At 40.9% G+C, this 25,013-nt stretch overlaps 1 protein-coding gene across 2 annotated transcripts in view; it reads right to left on the minus strand.

Moving 5' to 3' along the window:
- Nucleotides 1-25,013, minus strand: part of plxdc2b (plexin domain containing 2b) — a 173,379-nt gene that overhangs the window by 61,024 nt on the left and 87,342 nt on the right. For both annotated transcript variants that reach the window (XM_061922228.1, XM_061922229.1), the window contains exons 3-4: nucleotides 9,356-9,502; nucleotides 2,657-2,726 (exon numbers count right to left, since the gene is read on the minus strand). In XM_061922228.1, coding sequence (XP_061778212.1) covers nucleotides 2,657-2,726; nucleotides 9,356-9,502 — 217 coding nt within the window. The remainder of the gene's footprint in view (nucleotides 1-2,656; nucleotides 2,727-9,355; nucleotides 9,503-25,013) is intronic.

Raw genomic sequence — 25,013 nt, forward strand, 5'->3', positions numbered from 1 at the left:
AAAATCTCTTTCCACGTCTGTCTCTGATACCCGCATTTCACCCAGAATGCTTGGTGCCTCGTCTGAGCTGCTGTGACGTAGATTACCATCCATCCATCCATTTCCAACCGCTTATTCCCTTTTGGGGTCGCGGGGGGCGCTGGCGCCTATCTCAGCTACAATCGGGCGGAAGGCGGCGTACACCCTGGACAAGTCGCCAACTCATCGCAGGGCCAACACGGATAGACAGACAACATTCACACACTAGGGCCCATTTAGTGTTGCCAATCAACCTATCCCCAGGTGCATGTCTTTGGAAGTGGGAGGAAGCTGGAGTACCCGGAGGGAACCTACGCATTCACGGGGAGAACATGCAAACTCCACACAGAAAGATCCCGAGCCTGGGATTGAACCCAGGACTGCAGGACCTTTGTATTGTGAGGCAGACACACTAACCCCTCTGCCACCATGAAGCCTGTGACGTAGATTACCATAATAACCAACTAGATTACCATAGTAACTAGTTTATCGTGCAAAAGTGCAGATTCCAACCATTGAAATATTTTGTATAGTTCAAGACTTGAACATCACTGCACATCATAATGGCAGCTACAGTTTCGATCTTAAAGGGGAACATTATCACCAGACCTATGTAAGCGTCAATATATACCTTGATGGTGCAGAAAAAAGACCATCTATTTTTTTAACCGATTTCCGAACTCTAAATGGGTGAATTTTGGCGAATTAAACGCCTTTCTGTTTATCACGCTGGAGGCGATGATGTCAGAATGTGACGTCGCCGAGGTAACACACCCATCATTTTCATTTTCAACACATTACAAACACCGGGTCTCAGCTCTGTTATTTTCCGTTTTTTGACTATTTTTTGGAACCTTGGAGACATCATGCCTCGACGGTGTGTTGTTGGAGGGTGTAACAACACTAACAGGGAGGGATTCAAGTTGCACCACTGGCCCGAAGATGCCAAAGTGTCTGCCGCCAGACCCCCATTGAATGTGCCAGAGTGTCTCCACATTTGACCGGCGATGACAGACATGGCACAGAGATGTATGGATAACCTGCAGATGCATTTGTAACGATAGTCAACGAAATCACAAAGGTGAGTTTTGTTGATTTTGACTGCCAGTTAATCGATGCTAACATGCTCCGCTAATCGATGCTAACATGCTATTTGCCGGCGGTGCTAAAGCAGACATGGAACAGAGATGTATGGATAACCTGTAGATGCATTTGCAACTATATTACGTTTCCTTCCACCCACATTTAATGCGAAAAAAACACTTACCAATCGACGGATTTAAGTTGCTGCAGTGTCAAGAGATGCGAAAGTCCTGATCGTTTGGTCCGCACATTTTACCGGCGATGCTAACGCAGCTATTCGGCCATGCTATGGCTATGAATAGCGTCAATAGCTATTCGCTCAATAGCTTCAGTTTCTTCTTCAATATTTTCATACTCCAACCATCTGTTTCAATACATGCGTAATCTGTTGAATCGCTTAAGTCGCTGAAATCCGAGTTTGAATCCGAGCTAATGTCTTTATATCTTGCTGTGGTATTCCCATTGTTTGTTTACATTGGCAGCACTGTATGACGTCACAGGGAAATGGCCAGTGTCTTCGCAGAGAGCCGAAAATAAGGCACTTTAAAGCTTTATTTAGGGATATTCCCGAGACCGGCAAAATTTTCAAAAAAACTTAAAAAAATACAACAAGCCACTGGGAACTGATTTTTATTGTTTTTAACCCTTTTGAAATTGTGATAATGTTCCCGTCTATCCATCCATCCATCCATTTTCTACCGCTTATTCCCTTTTGGGGTCGCGGGGGGCGCTGGCGCCTATCTCAGCTACAATCGGGCGGAAGGCGGGGTACACCCTGGACAAGTCGCCACCTCATCGCAGGGCCAACACAGATAGACAGACAACATTCACACTTACATTCACACACTAGGGCCAATTTAGTGTTGCCAATCAACGTATCCCCAGGTGCATGTCGAAAAAAAATATTTTGGGAATGTCCGGCGACCCAGATTGAAAAGCTTAACGGGCCGCATGTGTGCCCCGGACCTTAATTTGCCCAGGTCTGATCTATTGTAATGGTGCGTCTTTGGAAAGTGGCATCGCCAACCAGTGGTCTGGCAAGCACATCACAAAATATTTATTTCTTGCAATAGTTTTTGGATGACACGGCGTCAGCTTTTAATAGCTTGTTTGTCGACACACACACTGATCTTGTGATATGAGTGCTGCCTTATCGATGCCTGCGAGGCCGCTTGGCAGAAACACTACAGTTTCTACTCCAGAGCCATCTTTCTCCTCCTTTACTTTGACAGACTCCACCATCCCTAGACGCTAGCACCTAGACGCGAGACGCTGCCGCCGAGGTAGGAACTGTTAACGGCTTGGCCGCGTGTGTTCTTTGGTTTGAGCAAGATGTGAGAGTTACTCTACAACGTAGACTTGTTGCTCGGGGGTGTGATGTTGTGGTACGACAACACACACACACACACCAGGCAGTACATTTCATAAATGCCTCAGCAGTGGATGAATCCCGACCACATTCTCCGCTCGACCGCAGCGCTGTAAAAGCTGTGTGTGCATAGACGGGGCGTCCAATAACAACATATCATAGCTACTACCGACTGGGATGACTTACCGCCAGTTGCCACGGTGATTTCACGCAGGAGATGTCCATAAAAAGGGAAATCGAAGGACAGATTGACTCTCTGCGGAAGGAGAACAGACGGGGTCAGAGGGCAAAGGTCAAACAAGACAAAAGTTTCTTATTTAGTTTTTCTATTTTCAATTAGCTTTTAAGGGTATATTAGAGGGCGTTTTACTATAGGTGACATTCAATACATGTCAAGGTAAGAATCTTACAAAAAAGTAAAAGTACTAAAAACTCTAAAGCATGGGTGTCAAACTCTGGCTCGCGGGCCAAATTTTGCCCTTGAGGCAATATGAAATTAACATTAGAGCTGGCCCGCCGGTATTATACAGCAGGGGTGCCGTTGTAACACCGCATTCACCGCTAATACTCATACTTGCCAACCCTCACGATTTTCCGGGACTCCCAAATTTCAGTGCCCCTCCCGAAAATCTCCCAGGGCAACCATTCTTCCGAATTTCTCCCGATTTCCACCCGGACGACAATATTGGGGGCGTGCCTTAACGGCACTGCCTTTAGCGTCCTCTACAACCTGTCGTCACATACACTTTTCCTACATAGAAATAGCGTGCCAACCCAGTCACATAATATATGTGGCTTTCACACACACATGCACACAAGTGAATGCAAGGCACACTTGTTCAACAGCCAAACAGGTCACACTGAGGGTGGTCGTATAAACAACTTAAACACTGTTACAAATATGCACCACACTTTGAACCCACACCAAACAATAATAACAAACACATTTTGGGAGAACATCTGCACCGTAACACAACATAAACACAACAGAACAAAAACCCAGAACCCCTTGCAGCACTAACTCTTCCGGGACACTACAATATACCCCCCCCGCCCTCCCCAAGCAATAATTAACATTTTACTCATGCACTTTCTCTTGCTACTTCAAGGCTTGAATGTTTGATTAATTCATTATTGTTATTTTATTTGCAAATTCATTATTAGCCGGTGGAAAACGTTTATTTTGATATTTACCTTAGAGGGCTGCAAATAGAAAAGAGGCATTCAAATTTTATTTAGATTTTATTTGATATGCCATTGATATTTTTTAATTATTATTATTATTATTTAAAACTCGATTTTACATGTCACTATAAAGTTATATAAGCCTTGCTTGTTCAATATTCAATGCAAAACTTGTTTGGGTCCCTATTAAAAGGTTAATTTGTTCAACCTTGCCCTGTGGTTTTGTTGAGTTTTAAATTTTGGCCCACTCTGTATTTGAGTTTGACACCCTGCTCTAAAGCATGAGTGTCAAACTCTGGCCCGCGGGCCAAATACAATTTCATTTGGCCCTTGAGGCAATATCAAATTATCATTAGAGCTGGCCCGCCGTTACTGTACAGCGGCCGCTGTAACACTGCATTCGCGGCTAATACTCATACTTGCCACCGCTCCGGATTTTCCAACCATTCTCCCGAATTTCTCCAGATTTCCAGCGGGACAACAATATTGGGGGCATGCCTAAAAGGCACTGCCTTTAGCGTTGTCTACAATATGTTGTCACGTCCGCTTTTCCTCAATACAAACAGCGTGCTGGACAAGTCATATAATATATGCGACTTATACACACACTTAAGTGAATGCCTTGCATACTTGCTCAACAGTCATACAGGTCAGACTGAGGGTGGCGGTATAGACAACTTTAACACTGTTAAAAGTATGCGCCACACTGTGAACCCACACCAAACAAGAATGACAAACACATTTCGGGAGAACATCCGCACTGTAACACAACAGAACAAATACCCACAACCCCTTGCAGCACTAACTCTTCCGGAACACTACTTTATGCACCCCCCGCTACCACCTAACCCCACCCCACACCCCCAACCCCATCCATCGCATTGTTATTTTATTTTAAGATTTATTAGCCTGTGGAAAAACGTAATGTTGATATTTACCTCAGAAGGCTGCAAATAGAAAAGAGGCATTAAATGTTCTATTTAAATTTTATTTATTTTACCATTGATGTTTTTGTTTGTTTTTTTAAAGTTGATTTTGCACTATTACGTTATATAAGTATTGCTTGTTCCATATTCAGTGGTAAAGAAAATCAGTTAAGCAAACTGAGCAATGATTAACAATTTATTCATGCACTTTCTCTTGCTACTTCAAGACTTGAATGCTTGATTCGTTCATTATGGTTATTTTATTTGCAAACGTATTATTAGCCTGTGGAAAAAGTTTATTTTGATATTTACCTCAGAAGGCTGCAAATAGAAAAGAGGCATTCAATTTTTATTTAAATTGTATTTGATATGCCATTGGTATTTTTTAATTGTTATTATTATTTGAAACTTGATTTTGCATGTCACTATAAAATTATTTAAGCCTTGCTTGTTCAATATTCAACGCAACACTTGTTTGGGTCCCTATTAAAAGGTTAATTTGTTCAACCTTGGTCCGCGGCTTTGTTCAGTTTTAAATTTCGGCCCACTCTGTATTTGAGTTTGACACCCCTGCTCTAAAGCGTAAGTTGTGTACAGGGTAAATCTGCATACTTCACCTCTTGCCCAAAAGTGTTGGATTCCAAAGCCTCCTTCCCCTACTCTATTATTATTGGTCAGGGACATTTGGTTAGCGCTTACGTGCTAATGGTCATCAACAACCATATAATAACTGATATAATCTGTTGAAATTGGAAAATGTAGCATCACACCAACCAGTCTACATGTGCATTGAGTACTTGGAGAAGGCATTTGACCGTGTACCCCGGGAAGTCCTGTGGGGAGTGCCCAGAGAGTATGGGGTATCGGACTGTCTGATTGTGGCGGTCCGCTCCCTGTATGATCAGTGCCAGAGCTTGGTCCGCATCGCCGGCAGAAAGCCGGACCCCTTTCCAGTGAGGGTTGGACACCGCCAAGGCTGCCCTTTGTCACCGATTCTGCTCATAACTTTTATTGACAGAATTTCTAGGCACAGTCAAGGCATTGAGGGGATCTGGTTTGGTGCCTGCAGGATTAGGTCTCTGCTTTTTGCACATGATGTGGTCCTGATGGCTTCATCCGGCCAGGATCTCCAGCTATCATTGGATCGGTTCACAGCCGAGTGTGAAGCGACTGGGATGAAAATCAGCACCTCCAAGTCCGAGTCCATGGTTGTCCTAAATGGAGGAGTACAAGTACCATGGACTCTTGTTCACGAGTGAGGGAAGAGTGGATCGTTAGGTTGACAGGCAGATCGGTGCAGCGTCTTCGGTAATGCGGACGCTGTATCGATCCGTTGTGGTGAAGAAGAAGCTGAGCCGGGAGGCAAAGCTCTCAATTTACCGGTCGATCTAGGTTCCCATCCTCACCTATGGTCATGAGCTTTGGGTCATGACCGAAAGGATAAGATCACGGGTACAAGCGGCCGGAATGAGTTTCCTCCGCCGGGTGGCGGGGCTCTCCCTTAGAGATAGGGTGAGAAGCTCTGTCTTTCAACGGGAGCTCAAAGTAAAGCCGCTGCTCCTCCACATCGAGAGGAGCCAGATTAGGTGGTTCGGGCATCTGGTCAGGACGCTGCCACCCGAACCCCTCCCTCGGGAGGTGTTTCGAGCACGACAGACCGGTAGGAGGCCACGTGGAAGACCCAGGACACGCTGGGAAGACTGTCTCCCGTAGGGCCTGGGAATGCCTTGGGATCCCCCGGCAGGAGCTGGACGAAGTGGCTAGGGAGTGGGAAGTTTGGGTTTCCCTGCTTAGGCTGTTGCCCCCGCGACCCGACCTCGGATAAGCGGAAGAAGATGGATGGATGGATCGCATCACACCAGACTTCCTTCACAAAACAGCTGTTTGTGCAGTGGCAAGAGCAGGGGAGTAGTAACTGTAAGGTAGGTTTTTAGTTCCACAGAAAATAAAAAATCTTTCTGGATTATATAAAAAAAAAAAAAAAATCAAAAGACAAATTTACAAAGTCTGTTGAAATCTGGTGAAGTTTCTCATTTCCAAACCATTCAGGTATGCAATGATTCTCATACGTTCATTCAAACCACCATTACAACATTGATTGATTGATTGATATGAGACAAGACAAGACAAGACAAGACAAGACAAGAGCACGCACGCACGCACGCACGCACGCACGCACGCACGCACGCACGCACGCACGCACGCACGCACGCACGCACACACGCACACACACACGCACACACACACACACACACACACACACACACACACACACACCTCTCTCCCATCGCTCTGTGCTGAGGGCATCACTCTTTCCTCCTCGTACTTCTTCAGTACTTTTTTAAACAGTATTTAAAATTGAATCATGTTAGAACACGTTTTTAACTCGTCCCCTAAGTCTTTCCACATAGTGACTAAGACAACGTGATATCCTTTGTTTAAGATGACATGCCCCCCCATCCTAAAACCTGGCCAAACGTCTGAATCTAAAAAATATAAAAATACTTGAATCTGAAAACAAATATCAAAATATGTGAAAGTGAACAATTCAAATAATTCATTCAAAAGAATTACCTGAGAGAATCATAAATATATTCCAACTAAAAAAAATGGTGTTTAATACGGAGTCACATTTCTAAAAAAAATCAAAATTAAAGCTACATTTTTTGAGTTTCGAAGGTTGCTTTTTGATTTTTTTTACTCACGTTTTGTCTGTACCACAGCATTATTCCTCTCGACTACAGTGTCCAGTATGAATATATGAGTCATGGTCAATTATGCAAATCGCATGAAGATGTCATCTACTACAACAATGGTTCTCAACCTTTTTTCAGTGATGTACCCTCTGTGAACATTTTTTTTCATTCAAGTACCCCCTAATCCAGAGGTAGGGAACAAATGGCTCTAGAGCCAGATGTGGCTCTTTTGATGACTGCATCTGGCTCTCAGATAAATCTTAGCTGATATCGCTTAACACGATAAGTAATGAATAATTCCGCTGGTAATCGCAGTGTTAAAAATAACGTTCAAATTATAATACATTCTCATGCATTTTAATTTAACCATCCATTTTCTATCGCACCTGTTCAAGAAGTATTATATGTATTATTGGTTAGCTTTAGAATAACAATGTTATTAAAAAGAATAAGATACTTTTTATACTCTAAAAATGCAGTTGTAAGTGTTAAAAAAAATATTATATGGCTCTCACGGAAATACATTTTGAAATATTTGGCTTTCATGGCTCTCTCAGCCAAAAAGGTTCCCGAACCCCTGCCCTAATCAGAGCAACGCATTTTTGGTTGAAAAAAAGAGATAAAGAAGTAAAATACAGCACTATGTCATCAGTTTCTGATTTATTCAATTGTATAACAGCGCAAAAATATTGCTCATTTGTAGTGGTCTTTATTGAACTATTTGGGGAAAAAAGATATAAAAATAACTAAAAACTTGTTGAAAAATAAACAAGTGATTCAATTTTAAATAAAGATTTCTACACATAAAAGTAATCAACTTAAAGTGCCCTGTTTGGGGATTGTAATAGAGATCCATTTGGATTCATCAACTTAATTTTAAAAATGTCTTCACAAAAAATGTAATCTTTAACATCAATATTTATGGAACATGTCCACAAAAAACATCTAGCTGTCAACACTGAATGTTGCATTGTTGCATTTCTTTTCACAGTTTATGAACTTACATTCATATTTTGTTGAAGTATTATTCAATAAATATATTTATAAAGGATTTTTGAATTGTTGCTATTTTTAGAATATTTATAAAAAAATCTCACGTACCCCTTGGCATACCTTCAAGTACCTCCAGGGGTACAAGTACCCCCATTTGAGAACTACTGTACTAAAACACCACAAATACATTGTAGTCCAATGGGAAACACCGTAGTGGACAATACATTAAAACTCATGATATAATAAAGGGGTTGTACTTGTATAGCGCTTTTCTACCTTCAAGGTACTCAAAGCGCTTTGACACTACTTCCACATTTACACACACACTAATGTCAGGTGCCATGCAAGGGGCTAACCACAACCCATAAGGAGCAAGGGTGAAGTGTCTTGCTCAAGGACACAATGCACCTGACTAAGTTGGTAGAAGCTGGGGATCGAACCAGAAACCCTCAGGTTACTGGCATGGCCACTCTCCCAAAGGCTTCCATGGGATGTAGAACCAGAATACAATATTTTAAACATATACTGTACGTAAATCTGAAAAGTTGACAGTGTATAGATGAGGCCCCCTTTAAAGATCTCGAAATGATTTGAACCCCCGCACTCATAACACTTCTGCTTTATTTGTTTGTGGAGGCTGCCGGTCCAATAAAGTCAGCGTTGCCTTCATCTCCAAGTCAACCGCTGCCACATGCACTTATCTGTTTTCCTCACACGGGGCCAAAGGCACAGAAGGCTGCGGGGAAGAGAATTGTGCGTACTGTGCAAAGTACAAACTCCATTTGTCACCTCTGACCGGGGAGGAGTAGAACTTTTCTCCATCCTCCACCGCTGCTCGTCACAAATCATGCGGCTCCACGTGCTAAAGTCTTCACGCTTTCCGTGTCGGAAAGAAGAAAGAGGGTGCATCTAAAGCAGACGCCGAAGTGGCAGCTTTGTGATGAAATATCATCAGCTTCCATAAAGTTTAATTCCGTGCTGTAAATCATGTTTTTTCTTTTAACGGCAGAGCTGTAAGGTAATATTAAAAAGCACAACCTCCGAGCCTGCACCGTCACTATGCAACACACATATTTACGACTTACCGCTGCTTGCCTGTGCGTGTTGGATAGAATGCTGTGAATCTTTACTTTTTCTTTGTCCATCTGCTCGATGTTCACCCACAAGCCGTTGCCGACGGGGTCTGTCGGCCCGTATGTCTTGGACGTGTAGTAGTTATGGTCTGTGTCCTCCTGCGGGGATAACAACACCTTATTCACGGTGAAAAACAATGACAATATTACTTTTTGTCCTGCAGTTTCATTGCAAGCAGTACGAAAGTACAGTGGGATATGCTCCCGTCCAAAGGCAAAACCTAGTAACTCAATTTTGGTCAAAACTAAACTGATAATAATTTTTGTTGCGATCCGTTACTCGGATCTTCACATTTTGTTTATTGTTCCATTGTCTCATTCTCCGTCTGACCAGCTTACTTCCTGTTTAGTCAGTCACCTTGGTTACACATTAATTTCACCTGCTCCTCGTTTTCTACACACACCTGGATCTCCTTGATTACTCCCTATCTAAGTCTTTGTTTTATTCCAGCTCTCACGCTGATTTTTCCTTTTTGTGTGCCTTCGTGCCAGTCTTAGTTGGTCTGTTTTCTATTCCTAGCTTTTATGCTAGCGCCCTTGGTTTATTTTGTATGTTAGCTCCAGTACTCAATTTTGGTCAAAACTGAGCTGATAATTTTTGTTGCGATCCGTTACTCGGATCTTCACATTTTGTTTATTGTTCCATTGTCTCATTCTCCGTCTGACCAGCTTACTTCCTGTTTAGTCAGTCGCCTTGGTTACACATTAATTTCACCTGCTCCTCGTTTTCTACACACACCTGGTTCTCCTTGATTACTCCCTATCTAAGTCTTTGCTTTATTCCAGCTCTCACGCTGATTTTTCCTTTTTGTGTGCCTTCGTGCCAGTCTTAGTTGGTCTGTTTTCTATTCCTAGCTTTTATGCTAGCGCCCTTAGTTTATTTTGTATGTTAGCTCCAGTATTTTTGTTCGTAGCCTGCTTTTGTTAAGTTTAATAAATCATTTAAACTTATCAATCAATCAATCAATGTTTACTTATATAGCCCTAAATCACTAGTGTCTCAAAGGGCTGCACAAACCACTACACAAACCACTCATCCTCGGTAGGCCCACATAAGGGCAAGGAAAACTCACACCCAGTGGGACGTCGGTGACAATGATGACTATGAGAACCTTGGAGAGGCGGAAAGCAATGGATGTCGAGCGGGTCTAACATGATACTGTGAAAGTTCAATCCTTAATGGATCCAACACAGTCGCGAGTCCAGTCCAAAGCGGATCCGACACAGCAGCGAGAGTCCCGTTCACAGCGGAGCCAGCGGGAAAACATCCCAAGCGGAGGCGGATCAGCAGCGCAGAGATGTCCCCAGCCGATACACAGGCAAGCAGTACATGGCCACCGGATCGGACCGGACCCCCTCCACAAGGGAGAGTGGGACATAGGAGAAAAAAGAAAAGAAACGGCAGAACAACTGGTCTAAAAAGGGAGTCTATTTAAAGGCTACAGTATACAAATGAGTTTTAAGGTGAGACTTAAATGCTTCTACTGAGGTGGCATCTCGAACTGTTACCGGGAGGTTCTTGTTGACGCATCCACGGAGGGACAAACCGGGCATTACTATGCCAATCAGTCATTACAATTTTGGAGTTCCTAGGTGATATGCTTTACATTAGTGTATGCGATATTGTAATTTGTTCCGTAAGTAAGCTGTTACGCGCATGGCAGGACCTAGCAACTACCACATAACCGCGTAGATACAACAGAAAAACCTAGTATCTCAAGGGACCAATCAGAGCTTCTTTGTCAGTCGCCTTATTGTCTTTAATGAGACATTTGCACGAATGGGGGCCGACGGTCAACCTGATTATGTGATATTATGACAGGAGGGGATATTTGGAAGATTGGCCCAGGACGTTGCAAGCACCTTCATTAAATGTATTGTTCTTGATTCTTCCCCTTGCATACTCTTTTGGGCAGATAACTGTGGAGGTCAAAATAAAAACTGGACGCTGTACACGGCTCTTGCCCAATGTGCCAACGCAGAATGGGGCCCACCCGAGATTGTGATAAAATATCTGGAGAAAGGGCACACGTTCATGAGAGCAGATTCAATCCATGGCTCAATCGGCAAGAAAATGAAAGCTCAAGAAAACATCTATACGTTTGATGACTTTGTAGATCTTTGTAAGACAGCATCAAGATAGGTTGGTTTTCCTTTGTTTTCTCAAAATCAGCTAGGAGTGAGTTACTAGGTTTTGCCTTTGGACGGGAGTATGGGGGACTAGGGTGGTCCCTATACCAATATTTTGGTACCGATACCAAAATGTATTTTGATACTAGGGCTGGGCGATATGGCCTTTTTTTAATATCTCGATATTTTTAGGCCATGTCACGATACACAATATATATATATATCTCGCTATTATGCCTTAGCCTTGAATGAACACTTGATACATATAATCACAGCAGTATGATGATTCTATGTGTCTACATTAAAACATTCTTGTTCATACTGCATTAATATATGCTACTTTTAAACTTTCATGCAGAGAGGGAAATCACAACTAAGTCAATGGACCAAAACTGTATTTATTAAACAGTTATTAAGCAGTGGCACAAACATTCATGTCATTTCAAAACAGAAAGTGCAAGATTGTCAGGGTGTACCCCGCCTTCTGCCCGATTGTAGCTGAGATAGGCGCCAGCGCCCCCCGCGACCCCAAAAGGGAATAAGCGGTAGGAAATGGATGGATGGATGGATGGATTTTAAAACAAGCTATTAGTGCACTTTTGTGCATGATGTCACTAAGATGACATCAAAACAACAGAACGCCACTGCAATAGTTTAAAACAAATAAAGTGAACTTTTGTGCATGATGTCACACAAGATATTTCAGTTAAAAGAAGTCTAAGTCTATTCTAACAGAAAATGTAATGATAAATTAAACATATCTTTCTTATTGAGATCAAAAAAGAATGCTGTCATAAAATAAACATTCTCGATAACTTTTCTTTTAGTAGTAAGCAAGCAAACAAAAGCTCCGAATATGGCCGCTGACATATGCAGTAAAACATTTTCTTGTGTCATTTCCCATTCTATCGTTTTTTTGTCAAAATTATGAGGGACAAGTGGTAGAAAATGGTATATTAATCCAGTGGTTCTCAACCTTTTTTCAGTGACGTACCCCCTGTGAACATTTTTTTAATTCAAGTACCCCCTAATCAGAGAAAAAGCATTTTTGGTTGAAAAAAAAAAAGAGGTAAAGAAGTAAAATACAGCACTATGTCATTAGTTTCTGATTTATTAAATTGTATGACAGTGCAAAATATTGTTCATTTGTAGTGGTCTTTCTTGAACTATTTGGAAAAAAAGATATAAAAAGAACTAAATGTGGTGAACTGAATTTTCCATGTTTGTCTGTGTTGGTTTGCACGTCATGTTTACTCTCGCTCTCGCCCACAGTCTGGAGTGCAGCTGGCGCTGGGCAATCTTCAATCAATCAATCAATCAATGTTTACTTATATAGCCCTAAATCACTAGTGTCTCAAAGGGCTGCACAAACCACTACGACATCCTCATAATGATCTCAGCGTCTTTAGTGGACAGAATGGAGCGAATTTTACCGATATTACGGAGATGAAAGAAGGCCGTTTTAGTAACGCTTTTAATGTGTGCCTCAAAGGAGAGAGTTGGGTCGAAGATAATACCCAGATTCTTTACCGTGTCGCCTTGTTTAATTGTTTGGTTGTCGAATGTTAGAGTTGTATTATTAAATAGAGTTCGGTGTCTAGCAGGACCGATAATCAGCATTTCCGTTTTTTTGGCGTTGAGTTGCAAAAAGTTAGCGGACATCCATTGTTTAATTTCATTAAGACACGCCTCCAGCTGACTACAATCCGGCGTGTTGGTCAGCTTTAGGGGCATGTAGAGTTGGGTGTCATCAGCATAGCAGTGAAAGCTAACACCGTATTTGCGTATGATGTCACCTAGCGGCAGCATGTAGATGCTGAAGAGTGCAGGGCCAAGGACCGAACCCTGGGGAACTCCACACGTTACCTTAACGTAGTCCGAGGTCACATTGTTATGGGAGACACACTGCATCCTATCAGTAAGATAAGAGTTAAACCAAGACAGGGCTAAGTCTGACATACCAATTCGTGTTTTGATACGTTCTAATAAAATATTATGATCGACAGTATCGAAAGCAGCGCTAAGATCGAGGAGCAGCAACATAGATGAATTTTGCACACCTGCAGTTGATTAAGGTGGCCTATTTAGTCTGGGTGCTGACGGCCTGTCAGTGCCGGAACTTTGTGTCCACTACAAGTTTCACTCGCATGTGTCTTGGCCTCCTTCACACTCGCTGTCTTGTGCACCTCTCAGGTTTGCCTATTTATATCTTAGCCTTGTCTAGCGCCTTTAGTTAGCATTTTGTTTCTTTGTTTTACTTCGCTTTCGAAGTAAATTATCCTAGCTTCGTCTAGCGTCCTTATTTGTGTACTTTGTACTCCTGTTTGGTATTTTTCCCAGCCTGTATTGTTCCTAGCTTTGTCTAGCGCTTTCTGTTCTATTTTTGGTTGTTCGATATCGTTATTCTTCATGGTGTGTTTTTGTTTTTCCACCATCGCCTTTTGTTTTGGCTACGTTCCACTTCCACCAAAATAAAGGAAGAATTTAACTATAACCAAACTACGTCTCTGCATCCTTGGGATCCACTCTCCAATATCGTAACACTAAAAACTTGTTGAAAAATAAACAAGTGATTCAATTATAAATAAAGATTTCTACACATAGAAGTAATCATCAACTTAAAGTGCCCTCTTTGGGGATTGTAATAGACATCCATCTGGATTCAGGAACTTAATTCTAAACATTTCTTCACAAAAAAGACATTTTTAACATCAATATTCATGGAATATGTCCACAAAAAAATCTAGCTGTCAACACTGAATATTGTTGTATTTTTTTTCACAGTTTATGAATTCGGGGGGCGCCTATCTCAGCTACAATCGGGCGGAAGGCGGGGTACACCATGGACAAGTCGCTATCTCATCGCAGGGCCAACACGGATAGACAGACGTATTATTTAATAAATATATTTATAAAGTATTTTTGAACTATTGCTATTTTTAGATTATTTTTAAAAAATCCCACGTACCCCTTGGCATACCTTCAAGTACCCCCAGGGGTATGCGTACCCCCATTTGAAAACCACTGTATAAATCTACTTGTTCATTTTTATGGTAATTTTCTGTTTTAACATGTTCTATTTACACTTCTGTTCAAATGTAATAATCATTTATTCTTCTGTTGTTTGGATACATTACATTAGTTTTGGATGACACCACACATTTTGGTATCAATTCAATACCAAGTATTTACAAGATCATACATTCTTCTGTATTAAGGGCCATATTTCCAGACTTTATAAAGAATAAAAAAATGAAAAAAGATTTTGACACAACAAAATATATCAATGTAATCATTGTAGCATTGGCTAGGTACAGCGGCATAGCTCGGTTGGTAGAGTGGCCGTGCCAGCAACTTGAGGGTTGCAGGTTCGATTCCCGCTTCCACCATCCTAGTCACTGCCGTTGTGTCCTTGGGCAAGACACTTTACCCACCTGCTCCCAGTGCCACCCACACTGGTTTAAAATGTAACTTAGATATTGGGTTTCACTATGTAAAGCGCTTTGAGTCACATGAGAAGAGCGCTATATAAAAATAATTCACTTCACACTTCACTCTTGTACTCGGTGGCGGGACAGTCGATGTATGTATGGATCCACCCATGGCATTTGTTTACATTAAGGAGCGCTAGCTTGCAGTGAGAAATTGTATCGTCCTACGGTGTATAGTGAAGCATATTAAGCTATTCTATGTCCTGCAGGGATGATACTTGTAAAAAACTTACTTTATTTGTCGCCAGGGACGGCGTGGCGCAGTGGGAGAGTGGCCGTACGCAACCCCAACCTTGTCACGTCCGTTGTGTCCTGAGCAAGACACTTCACCCTTGCTCCTGATGGGTGCTGGTTGGCGCCTTGCATGGCAGCTCCCTCCATCAGTGTGTGTGAATGGGTAAATGTGGAAGTAGTGTCAAAGCGCTTTGAGTACCTTGAAGGTAGAAAAGCGCTATACAAGTACAACCCATTTATCATTTATTTAGAAGTAGCTAAAACCCTGCCGACTGCAGATGGACATTACCCACTAGCCATGTTTTACAACATCTCTTATAGGGCGGCGCTTCAGTGTTTATAGATTCACATTTATTGTTTGTTTTTGAAACAAAATGCATTCATTCTGTCTCCACGCTGTATCTGCCTGTATGCACTCTGGGTGGGTGCGTTTCCGAGCATGTGCCTCTGCTCCGAAAACGGTGCGGCATATTGTACATAAAAAAAAGTTTTTTTTCAGAGGCAGTATAGTACCATTTTTAATTCATTAGTACCGCGGTACATTATTAGTACCGGTATACCGTACAACCCAATGGGGGACCCAGTTTTTGGTGATACAAGCTGTCTCTCGGCCAGTGTTAATTTTGACCGCAAAATTTGATTTAGTTTTAGTCATAGTCTTTTGACTAAAATGTAATTTAGTTTTAGTCATAATTTAGGTTTTTAAATTGTTTTAGTTTCAGTCGACGAAATATCATAAGATTATAGTCGACGAAAACTACAGTAGATTTAGTCGACTAAAGGGTGATATGTAAAGTTTCCCTTCAATTTCTGAAAGTCAAAGCAGAACTTCTAATGTATATACTTGTTCTTATGCTATGTGAACTCACTATGTTCTCTGCTGGCTGTACATATCCTACTAAATAAGACCTACACTGTTTCAATGTCCACATTTCTCTGTTGATGCAATTGTTGATGACTGAAGTTCTGATATCAAACAAAGCTCCTCATCATCCCATCCCCCGGATTGTAAATAATGTAAATAATTCAATGTATATACTATGATGATTAACTTGTGTGATGACTGTATTATGTTGATAGTATATATTTGTACCATGAATTGATTTACTTGGACCCCGACTTAAACAAGTTTAAAAACTTATTCGGGTGCTACCATTTAGTGGTCAATTGTACGGAATATGTACTGTACTGTGCAATCTATTAATAAAAGTTTCAATCAATCAATCAAAACTGTGATTACTAGCGGAATTATTCATTACTTATCGTGTTAAGCAATGTCAGTTAAGATTTATCTGAGAGCCAGATGCAGTCATCAAAAGAGCCACATCTGGCTCGAGAGCCATAGGTTCCCTACCCCTGCTTTAGGTCATGAGTCCCCAACCCCAACCTCAGGTATTATTTTCACAGACCGGCCTTCCACGTGTGGCAGATAAATAAAGCTAAACTAAGTGCATTAACGTTGAATTAGTGGGAACCCGGCTTCACGGTGGCAGAGGGGTTAGTGCGTCTGCCTCACAATACGAAGTTCCTGCAGTCCTGGGTTCAAATCCAGGCTCGGAATCTTTCTGTGTGGAGTTTGCATGTTCTCCCCGTGAGTGCGTGGGTTCCCTCCGGGTACTCCGGCTTCCTCCCACTTCCAAAGACATGCACCTGGGGATAGGTTGATTGGCAACACTAAATTGGCCCTAGTGTGTGAATGTGAGTGTGAATGTTGTCTGTCTATCTGTGTTGGCCCTGCGATGAGGTGGCGACTTGTCCAGGGTGTACCCTGCCTACCGCCCGATTGTAGCTGAGATAGGCGCCAGCGCCCCCCGCGACCCCGAAAGGGAATAAGCGGTAGAAAATGGATGGATGGATAGTGGGAACCCTGAGGTTGTTTATTTGTGATGAGATAGAATGATGGTATATACCCGGGGTCACCAACGCGGTAGCCCGAAAGGACCAGATGAGTCGCCCGCTGGCCTGTTCTAAAAATAGCAGCACTTACCAGTGAGCTGCCTCTATTTTTTTAAATTGTATTTATTTACTAGCAAGCTGGTCTCGCTTTGCTTGACATTTTTAATTCTAAGAGAGACAAAACTCAAATAGAATTTGAAAATCCAAGAAAATATTTTAAAGACTTGGTCTTCACTTGTTTGAATAAATTCATAATTTTTTTTACTTTGCTTCTTATAACTTTCAGAAAGACAATTTTAGAGAAAAAATACAACCTTAAAATTTTTTTTAGGATTTTTAAACACATATACCTTTTTACCTTTTAGATTCCTTCCTCTTCTTTCCTGACAATTTAAATCAATGTTCAAGTATATTTATTTTTTTATTGTAAAGAATAATATATACATTTTAATTTAATTCTTCATTTTAGCTTCTGTTTTTTCGACGAAAAATATTTGTGAAATATTTCTTCAAACTTATTATGATTAAAATTCCCAAAAATTATTCTGATAAATCTAGAAAATCTTTAGAATCAAATTTAAATGTTATTTCAAAGTCTTTTGAATTTATTTTAAAATTTTTGTTGTGGAAAATCTAGAAGAAATAATGATTTCTTTGTTAGAAATATAGCTTGGTCCAATTTGTTATATATTTTAACAAAATGCAGATTGGATTTTAACCTATTTAAAAAATGTCATCAAAATTCTAAAATGAATCTAAATCAGGAAAAATGACTAATGATGTTCCATAAATTCTTTAAATTTTTTTAAAAGATTCGAATTAGCTAGTTTTTCTCTTTTTTTCTGTTGAATTTTGAATTTTAAAGAGTGGAAATTGAAGATAAACTATGTTTCAAAATTACATTTTCGTTTTTTTCCTGTTTTCTCCTCTTTTAAACCGTTCAATTAAGTGTTTTTTTCATCATTTATTCTCTACAAAAAAACCTTCCGTAAAAGGAAAAAAAATGTACGACGGAATGACGGACAGAAATACCCAAATAAATATAGAGATTTATTTATTAGAGGTAAATTGAGCGAATTGGCTATTTCTGGCAATTTATTTAAGTGTGTATCAAACTGTTAGCCCTTCGCATTAATCAGTACCCAAGAAGTAGCTCTTGGTTTCAAAGAGATTGGTGACCCCTGCCGTAGATGTTATTGTCACATATGCATGTACAGTATATGGCAGTATTTTCCTTTTTAATAGTGTCACAGCATTGCTGTTTACGGCAGACGAACTGCTTTACGGTAGACGAAAACGTGACTGCTGTTGTTGTGTGTTGTTGCCGCGCTGGGAGGACGTTAATGAAACTGCCTAACAATAAACCCACATAAGAAACCAAAAACTCGCCCTCGATCATTCTACAGTTATAACTGTTTATATTGTGGGAAAGCGGATGTGAAAACAGGCTGTCCTCACTCAGGTCCGTGTGGTTGGAAAATTAGCCTTTGGCTACAACCTGGCACATTAACATTTTATACAGCAGTGGTTCTCAAATGGGGGTACGCGTACCCCTGGGGGTACTTGAAGGTATGCCAAGGGGTACGTGAGATTTTTAAAAACAAACAAAAACGCACCACAGTCCACGTCATGACAAGATATAACAATTTGCGACTTTCTATTAGGAGTTTTATTATATACTGTGTCTATGAACACGCTTATTGGTGTGTCCTGTGAGACAGGGAAAGTTAAATCTGAGAAAATGTGATTGTTTCTAAATGATTTAATGTTCCTGTGCGACCTGGTAGCAAATGGGTCACGGACCGGTATCGTTCCCCGCACCAGTGGTTCGGAACCACTGCTTTAAGTTACAAGCAAAACTTTTGATTATGAGGTTCCCCACTCATAGTTGGTTTAGCGAATGGTTCAAGGTTTCTTTGTGGGTACCCGGAGGTAAAACGGTTGCAGAGACAGTAATTAATTTGGCGTAAAGGCAGCATGAGACACACATGCACAAAAACAAAAATAATAACCACAAAAATTCCTCAGTACAAACACGCCCTGGGACAGCAACATATATCTGCTTTTGAACCAATGTAAGTCTCTTGATCAAGTGCTATATATATATAGGTTACTGTGGTTTGTCCGTTATACAGTGCTCAACACCGGGGTACAGCGGAATATACGTTAGGTCGGGAAAAAACACAGGCTATTTCATCCCTACAAGCCTGTTTTGCAGGTTTCCCTGCTTTTCAGGGGATTTTATTAAATATTGTATCATAAAATCCCCTGTTTCGCAGGTTTCCCTGCTCTTCAGAGGATTTTATTATGTATGCATCTATTTTCTACCGCTTATCCCTTTCGGGGTCGCGGGGGGTGCTCGAGCCTATTTTATTATAAAATCCCCCGAAGAGCAGGAAAACCTGCGAAACAGACTTGTAGGGATGAAATAGCCCCTGTGTTATTTACTGACATGATATCTATTTTACAGCTCGGCCCTCAGCTACATTTTTTTAACCCAATGTGGTCCCCGATTCCAAAAGTTTGGGGACCCCTGATTTAAACCATTCCAACATTCAAACCATTCTTACATTCATACTACATTTTGCCAGCATTTCAGCATTAGAGCATTCACACGCACTTCCTTCCGGAATTGCCTCATCTAGTTATTAAATATTTTTCTTTTTCAGAAATCATTTAAATTTCAACTGCTCTCTCGACCATTGTTCAATAAAAACAAACGAGAAAACACCTTGGAGAGTTTTTTTTTCCCCGTGTCAATATTGAAAGATCCAATCGGACATTTGGCTGTAGAGGAGCTTAGAAAGTGTAAAAAGCACTAAAGCAAGGAGAAGCCAGGGGCAGTATTTGTTGTTGAACCCCATGATGCAGAGATGGAGGCAGGCATTGGAGAAGAAGACACGACTTAATTAAAACTAAGCAAGAACCAACAAAAAGCACGCATGTGGGCGGAATAACAAACTAAGGAAGCTAGCACTGAGAGCTAGAAAAACAAGAAGGAACTTTAGCATGGAAGCTAGTGGATAGCAAACAGAAACACTGGAAATAACTAATGCTAACAGAAACAGCTTACCGCTACGACGACCAGGACAAAGTGTAGCATGACAGGAAGTAGCTGTAACAAAATGGCACGACAAGAGTGACATGTGGCAACGACAATACAATACAATGATCCAGCCACTGACACAAGACAAAGGAGGTACAAATAGGAGCCGGCTGATTGGCAACAGGTGAGGCCACATGCCAATCAGCCGCAGCTGAAGGAGAACACAGCAGGGAACAAGACAGGAAGCTGACAAAATAAGAGCATTAGACAGGAACTAAGGACAGGAAATACTAAACACACTGAGGAGGAACCCAGCACTCAGGGAACAAGACAGGAAGCTGACAAATTAAGAGCACTTGACAGGAACTAAAAGACAGGAAATACTAAACGCAGGAAACAGACAAATGCAGAGGAAAAAACAAACAGACAAACTGTCGGGTGCGAGCCTGACAGCTATGATACAATAAATAAAACAAAATCCTCATGTGCTAGCCTTGCTTTAAAAGTGCGATGGCAGCAGGTACAAAAGTGTTCTTATAGCGTTTAGTCATGCAACAAAAATTAACCGACCGCCGACCTGAGCGAAGGGGCTGGAATTCACTGCATAACGGCTGGGTACAGTTATGAATAATAGAACTTGTCTTGTGCTGCAGCTGTGAGGCATCCATGGCAGATTTGAGCTGACTTGCCAACTTTACTATTTTATTAGGTGTAGACATGATTTTTTAAAAGACAAATTACCAAACTGTGACGGTGAAAAGGAGAATATTGATATGCCGCAGTGAACCCCGTAAGATCCAACCAAAACAAGTATTAGTTAATAGCTAGATATTAACACAGGGGTAGAGAACCTATGGCTCGCAAGTCAGATGTGGCTCTTTTGATGACTGCTTCTGGCTCTCGGATAAATCTGAGCTGACATTGCTTAACATGAGAAGTAATGAATAATTCCACTTGTAATAAGTGTTAAAAATAATGTTCAAAACATAAAACATTCTCATGCATTTTCAGTCCATCCATCCGTTTACTACCACACCTGTTAAAGAAGTTGTGTTAAGAAGTTATTTATTTATTTTTGGTTAGTGTGGGGCTTGTCCACCTGGGGGTTCTTCAGACCACCAAACACCGACATGAGAGCCCGTTTCAGGGTTACACTATTGTTTTATTTTTCAATAAGTCTCTCAGTTGCTTTCCAGCAATTGTATTTTTCTCTTTCGTTCTCGCTCGCGCTCTGGCTCCAGCCCCAACCCCATCTCTCCTCCTGGATGCTGCTTATAACAGAGCGACAGGTGATAAGATAACAAGGCTCAGGCAGGCCATCTAAGCAGCTCTCGCTGATTTCGTGGCCGGTCCTGGCCCACCCCAGTTCGCTGCAGGACCGCGGGACACGCCCCCTCCAGAGTTAGCTTCAGAATAACAATGTTATTACAGAGAATAAGACACCTATTATACTCTAGAAATGTTGGTCTTACTTAAAAATGCACGCGTTTAGTTGTGTTCAGTGTTAAAAAAACATTATATGGCTCTTACGGAAATACATTTTAAAATATTTGGCTTTTTGGCTCTCTCAGCCAAAAAGGTTCCCGACCCCTGTATTAACATAACTTTATTTTCGCCCAGCATGGGAAGGAATAAAGTGGTTGTGAAGGACACTGATTAGAACAGGGGTGTCCAAACTTTTTCCACTGAGGGCCGCACACGGGAAAATTAAAGCATGTGGGGACCATTTTGATATTCTTCATTTTCAAACCATAACAAAATATATGGATTTTTAAAATGTATTTTACCTTTAAGGGTCACAGGGACCATAAAGGGTCTCAGTTAAGAAAATGTTAAAAATAAGTCAAATTTGTATTATTTTTTATTTAACGCTTACAGTTTTATCAGGTTTTATGGCATTTCTGTCAAAAACAACTTTGTTTTTCAAAGTAAAACTGAAATATGCAATATTTAGTAATTAGAGCTCTAAAAGATCAATAATGCAGGACACCATTGATTTGAATTATACCACTAAGTAGATTTGGATTCCAAAAGGTGCCCCACTCAGAAAGTGATACATTTTTTATTAGTTTTTACTTTCAACACTTACACTACGAGATCAACTTCAGATATATCTGTTAATTTTACATTTCAACTATTATTTTGTTTGTTTTATGCTCTTTTGTCAAAGAAAACTTTGTTTTTATATGGCAACTGCACAATATATGCAATATTTACCACATAAAACATTTTAAAATGAAATATTTCAACTAATTGGAGCTTTGAAAATAATTGATAATACCATGTGTTTTTTGTTATTATTTTTTTTTTGAGCAATGGCTAAAAAAAATCAAAAATAAAAGACAAAAGAAAATTAAATACAGCCTGCATGGCAGCTTTGTGTCAACTTTTTCTCGATAGATTTCACCTCATTCTAATATTTTTAATGTTCTTTTTTATTTTTGCAATAGCATTTCCAGAATGTGTGGCGGGCCGGTAAACAATTAGCGGCGGGCCGCAAATGGCCCCCGGCCCGCACTTTGGACACCCCTGGCTTAGAAGAAATGGATGATTTTCATTAAATTAAAGAAGAGAAAGAATGAAAAACATGACTGCTGGAGCGTAGCACTGCTCGTCTGCACTACACCGAGTCTAATGCCAGCCAAGGACGTTAAAATAATAGCTAAACGGTACACATTGATCAGTGAAAATATGAAGAAGCTGTTGATGGTGTGTTTGACAAAAACATATCTTGAAGGAGATACTGTACCAAAGAAGTCCACTCTTCAAAGTAATTAGTATTACAAAACCCAAAAGCAGTGAATTTGGTTGCGTCATCTGTAAACTAAATTAGAATACAAATTCTTTTCAACTTATTTTCAATTAAAAAGACTGCAAAGACAAGATATTTAATGTTCAAACTGAGAAACATTTTTTGTTGTTGCAAATAATCATTAACTTATTAAATGGCAGCAGCACATTGCAAAAAAGTTTGCACAGAGGCATTTTTACCACTGTGTTACATCACCTTTTCTTTTAACAACACTCAATAAACGTTTGGGAACTGAGGAAACTAATTGTTGAAGCTTTGAAAGTGGAATTCTTTCCCATTCTTGCTTGATGTACAGCTTAAGTCGTTCAACAGTCCGGGGTCTCAATTGTGGTATTTTAGGCTTCATAATGCGCCACACATTTTCAATGGGAGACCGGTCTGGACTACAGGCAGGCCAGTCTAGTACCTGCACTCTTTTACTATAAAACCACGCTGTTGTAACACGTGGCTTGAAATTGTCTTGCTGAAATAAGCAGGGGCGTCCATGATAAGGTTGCTTGGATGGCAACATAGGTTGCTCCAAAACCTGTATGTACCTTTCAGCATTAATGGTGCCTTCATAGTGCTTGGGCACTAATACAGCCCCATACCATCACAGATGCTGGCTTTTGAACTTTGTGTCGATAACAATCCGGATGGTTCTTTTCTTCTTTGGTCCGGAGAACACAACGTCCTATCTATCTATCTATCTATCTATCTATTCAGACTACATAATACTTTTATACTTTGCATCAGTCCATCTTAGATGAGCTCAGGCCCAGCGAAGCCGCCGACGTTTCTGGGTGTTGTTTATAAATGGCTTTCGTTTTGCATGTAGAGTTTAACTTGCACTTACAGATGTAGCGACCAACTGTAGTTACTGACAGTGGTTTTATGAAGTGTTCCTGAGCCCATGTGGTGATATCCTTTACACACTGATGTCGGTTTTTGATGCAGTATCGCCTGAGGGATCAAAAGTCCGTAATATCATCGCATACGTGCAGTGATTTCTCCAGATTCTCTGAACTTTTTGATGATTTTACGGACCGTAGATGGTAAAATCCCTAAATTCCTTGCAATAGCTCGTTGAGAAATGTTGTTCTAAAACTGTTCGACGATTTGCTTACAAAGTGGTGACCCTCACCCCATCCTTGTTTGTGAATTACTTAGCATTTCATGGAAGCTGCTTTTATACCCAATCATGGCACCCACCTGTTCCCGATTAGCCTGCACACCTGTAAGATTTGCCATTTAAGTGTTTGATGAGCATTCCTCAACTTTATCAGTATTTATTACCACCTTTCCCAACTTCTTTGTCACGTGTTGCTGGCATCTAATTCTAAAGTTAATGATTATTTTGAAAAAAAAAACAAAAAAAAAACACATCAAATATGTTGTCTTTGTAGCATATTCAACTGAATATGGGTTGAAAATGATTTGCAAATCTCTATATTCCGTTTATATTTACATCTAACACAATTTCCCAACTCATATGGAAACGGGGTTTGTAAGATGATTATTATCAATATCATCACCAACAAAATGTGTTTTGTGTTCATTAGAGGTGTAACGGTACGTGTATTTGTATTGAACCGTTTTGGTAGGGGGGTTTCGGTTCGGTTCGGAGGTGTACCGAACGAGTTTCCACACGGACATATTAGGTAGCGCACCGCACGTTGTGTAAACAATGCAGAACAAGGCACAAAAACGGCAGGCTAGCAGCGACCGGGCTAGGACAACATGCAAAAGCCAAAGACCCCCCTGCCTCGTCAACATCTCCCGTTTGGGAACACTTTGGCTGCGCGGTGCGATACAACAATGGAGGACGGAGGTTTTTGGCCGACATTGTTCAACAGCAGTAGGGTACGCTTCTGCCAACACGTCAAACATGGTAACTGCTTTGAAGCGTCACCACTGCATTCAAGCAGCCTCTCCTCGGTGAGTCAGGCAGGGCTGAAGCAGTAACAAATGTTTTTATAGCAGCAGATTTAAGACCATCCATCCATCCGTTTTCTACCGCTT

The sequence above is a fragment of the Nerophis ophidion genome, linkage group LG15, assembly GCF_033978795.1.
Source record: "Nerophis ophidion isolate RoL-2023_Sa linkage group LG15, RoL_Noph_v1.0, whole genome shotgun sequence".
Classification (NCBI taxonomy): Eukaryota; Metazoa; Chordata; class Actinopteri; order Syngnathiformes; family Syngnathidae; genus Nerophis; species Nerophis ophidion.